The sequence below is a fragment of the Triticum aestivum genome, chromosome 5B (assembly GCF_018294505.1).
Source record: "Triticum aestivum cultivar Chinese Spring chromosome 5B, IWGSC CS RefSeq v2.1, whole genome shotgun sequence".
Lineage (NCBI taxonomy): Eukaryota > Viridiplantae > Streptophyta > Magnoliopsida > Poales > Poaceae > Triticum > Triticum aestivum.
Window position 1 is genome coordinate 489,014,947 of NC_057807.1, and position 3,975 is coordinate 489,018,921.

The following is a 3,975-nucleotide window of genomic DNA, read 5'->3' on the forward strand; positions in this document are numbered from 1 at the left end:
TTCTGAAGTTTTCTTTGTTACCACAATTTTGACTGAGCTACATCGTATTCTAATAGCCAAAAGCCATATGCTGCTGCAACAGATCATTTGCATGATTCCTCAACGACGCATAGGTGTTTTCCGTAATCCATCCAACTTCAAAGCCATCTCCTGTGCCAGACTAATTCTTCCTCCCTCAATAAGAGCTTCCTTCAAATTACTGAAAAGCTGACCAGGTGGCCTGATCCCTTTGTCCAACATCTCCTGGAAATATACGCAAGCTTCTTCCAGCCTGTTCTCAAAGCATAGCCCATTGATCAATGCAGAAAACATGTGCATACATGGCAGAACACCCTTCTCCTTCATTTGGTTCCACACCTTCAAGGCCACATCAACCCTTTCATTACTGCAGAACATACTAACCATCATTGTATATGTGTTGAGCTGAGGTTCACAACCATCCTTGCCCATTCCCTGGAACACATTATAAGCCTCTTCTATCTTCTGAGACTTTATAAGATGGTGAAGAATAATATCATAAGTCCGGGAATTTGGACCGATTCCACTCTTTCTCATCTCATCAACCATCTTGAAGGCATGCTGGAATTTTGAGGCTCTGCAGTAAGCCCCAACAACTGCATTACATGTAGGTACCTCCATGGGAAACCCACTGGCCTTAGAAAGCTCAAAATACTTCAAAGCCTCATCCAGCCTCTCCTCTGAGCCAAGCCCATTGATAAGCATGCAATACACATGAGGGCTCGGCATGCAACCAGTGGCTTCCATCTCACAGAACACCTTGATGGCCTCATCACATTTGCCAGACTTGCAAAAGGAACTAATGAGCATCCCGTATGCCACGACATCAGGCTTCAGGCCTGCATCAAGCATTTCTTGGTACACCGACTTAAGCATCAGCAAGTCCTTCTCATGGCCCCAACCTTCCATGAGGACGGTGTAGGTCTTCAAATCGGGAACAAACTTTCCGTTCCTCTTCATCTCCTTGAAGATGGCTTGCGCCTTCTTGACTTGCTTGGATTTGCTCAGCACATCAATCAACCAGTTGTAATCTGATAGGTCTGCTTTGAGCCCAAAGCCGGCCATCTTCTCGAACGTCTCGACAGCTTCCTTGACCTTCCTTGCCCTGGCGTACCTCCTGACGATGAGCCTGAACGTGTCCTTGGAAAGCAAGCCGCGGCACCGCATGGCCTCCACCAGGCTCCAGACCAGCCTGAACTGCTTGATCTTGCCGAGCGCTTCGATGAGGTTGTGGAAGCTCTCCGCCGTGTACACGAAGCCTTGCTGCCTCTCCGCCCACCGGAAGAAGGCGAGGGCGAGGATGCCAGCGTTGCTCAGGTTCTTGAGCACCTCTGCCACGAGCTGAGGCGACACGGAGGCCCCGAGCGCGTCGAGGGCCAACGCCACCCTCGGCTCGGGCACGGTGGACAGCACGCGGCAGACCCTCTCCGCCTCCTCAGAGACATCGAGGCCCGGGCCAGGCACCACAGTGAAGTCCTGGTCCACGGCGAGATCGTGGGCGCCGGTGAGCCCCGCCGCCTCAGAGACATCGAGGCCTGGGCCGGGCACCACGGTGAAGTTCTGGTCCACGGCGAGGTCGGGGGCGCCGGTGGACCCCGACGCCGTGCAGAGCCACTGGCCGCGCATTCCTCCGAGCAGGTGGTGGGCGCGCGCGCTACACGGGAAGGCGGCAGGCGGCGGAGGCGTCTGTTCGAGGGCCATGCGAGCGTGCTTGGAGGGGCCGCTCCTCGTGGAGCGGAGCAGGTGGGCGGCCGCGCCCGCGCGGCGGAGGCAGCGCATCCTGCCTGGACGTGGAGCGTGGCGGCGACGAGAGATGTTTTGGTGGGGAACGATTTCGGAGGAGAGGGGAGGCGATCGACCTGGCCGGCAGCTGGGACCCCGGATGGATGTTTTGGCGAGTTGTAAACTCCCGCAGCCGCAGGGCGGATGACGGACGATGCGGCGGCGAGCCTGGGCGGGAGCTACACGGCGGCGAATCCTGTCGGTGAAGTGAAGAGCCGAGCCCGTCGAGGTGTATGCTGGAGCGTTTGCTATACGGACAGACTTACTTCGTGTATGCAGTACAGATTTTCTTAAAATTTAAACTTATATGATCAAAATTATCGAGAAAAATATTTGTAACTTGAAACCAGGCTTTCACCCAAAAATGCTGAGGCTGGTTGTAATGGGGAGTATCATATACCATGCACATGATACTAGTGTATGATACTACATCTGTAGTGCATAGTATCATATGTTAGTATCATAGGATAGTTTGGCTGAATTTGAGACCCAACGCGATCGTGATCGCGTGTGGGACGGATCACCATGGCATGTGAGCAAGCATGCTGTGATTCTTACTGAATTTAAGGAGAGTATGCAGCCGTTAGAGCTGCAGTTTGACAAACTTCAGATCTGGGCTAGGGTTTTAAACCTCGTGTTCAATCAGAGGAGCAATGCAAGGGGCAAAGCAGTGGCAAGGCAAATAGATGAGAACGCATCTGCTGTCCAGTTCGATCCCGTTGGGGGCTACCTGCGAGCAAGGGTGACCATTGACGTCAGGAAACCGTTGCGCAGGTGGATCTTGATTGACTCTGCGGCGAGAGGCAGCAGGGACTGGTACGACATTCAGTATGAACAGGTACCCAATTTCTGCTTCTCATGTGGACGTTTGGGTCAGTCTAACCTTCATTGTCCGACGCCTGGTTCGAGGGATGAGAATGTTGATTTACCGTTCAAGACTAGTCTGAGAGCGTCGGAAGAGAAGAAGAAAGCAGTGTCCAGTGAGGGCTCGTCGGAGGAGCAGCAATCCAGTCAGAATAGCAACAAGGAGGCTCGCAGACAAATGCAAAAACAGATACTTATCCCGAGGTTGTTTCCCTCCCAAGAAAAACAATCATAAGAACAAGAGAAAGGGACGTCCTCAGAGACAGAAGCAAGTGTATAGGCAAATAGCACTGCCACCGGTTTCTACCGAAGAGCAGGTGCAAGATAAAGTGGCCACCGATGCCATGGTGGTGTTCAGGGCTGGAGAGCATAAGTCGGTGGGCGAGGATAGAGATGTCGTGTCTGAACCGGATCCAAAGAAGAAGAAACCTACGCCTACCAGTTCTCATAACTCGGAGGGATCGGCGGCGGCGGCGGAGCAGCCCCGCCAGGATCAATGAGTTGTTTAAGCTGGAACTGCTGGGGGCTTGGGAACCCCGCGGCAGTTCATGAGCTTCACAACATTGTGAAGCGGGAAGGGCCCGATCTCCTGTTTGTTATGGAGACGAAAATTTCTGCACAAAGAGTGGAAGGTTTAAAACTCCTACTAGGGTTTGCAGGCTGCTTTGCAGTTAGCAGCGTTGGCCTAAGTGGGGGAATTGGCATGTTCTAGTCCGGGGAACTGGACGTGGATTTGAAGAGCTATAGTTTCGACCATATTGATCTTATGGTGCAAAAGAAAAGTGATGTTACGAAGCAATGGCGAGTGACGGGTTTCTATGGAGCCCCCAAAGTTGAAGATCGTCATCTCAGTTGGAGGTTCATGAGGACTCTACATATGGTTTAACATGATGCGTGGATGTGTATTGGAGACTTCAACGAGACTTTGTGTGGTTCGAAGCACTTTTCAAGGAGCCGCAGGCCAGAGTGGCAAATGCGGGATTTTAGGGAGGTGACGGACGAGTGCTCTCTTATTGACTTGGGCTGGTCGGGGACTGAATATACATGGGGTAACATGCAACCCGGGGGATCGAATGTGAAAGCCCGGCTAGACCGAGCGTTTGGTAATTCTGCTCTTATACAGATGTTCTCAGACATCAAGGTGAGACACATTGTAACAACAGAGTCGGATCATTGCTTTGTGTTTGTGGATTTCCGCGAGCACTTGGGGACGGCAGTGCCTAGAGGGCCTAAACCATTTAGATATGAGGACATGTGGCAAACACAGTGGACTATGACAAACTGGTTCTCGATTCTTGGCAAAAGGGTGCG

The 3,975-nt window shown here is 52.3% G+C and overlaps 1 protein-coding gene across 1 annotated transcript; it reads right to left on the reverse strand.

The window, feature by feature from the left end:
- On the reverse strand, nt 1-2,054 carry LOC123112706 (pentatricopeptide repeat-containing protein At1g71060, mitochondrial). Its single transcript, XM_044533775.1, has one exon. It carries the CDS (start codon nt 1,795-1,797, stop codon nt 100-102), a length of 1,698 nt encoding a protein of 565 aa, XP_044389710.1. The 5' UTR covers nt 1,798-2,054; the 3' UTR covers nt 1-99.
- Nucleotides 2,055-3,975: the final 1,921 nt, after the last annotated feature.

Bases quoted from the DNA above. Each gene is read 5' to 3' on its own strand.
- LOC123112706 (XM_044533775.1), bottom strand. From the start codon at position 1,797: ATGCGCTGCCTCCGCCGCGCGGGCGCGGCCGCCCACCTGCTCCGCTCC.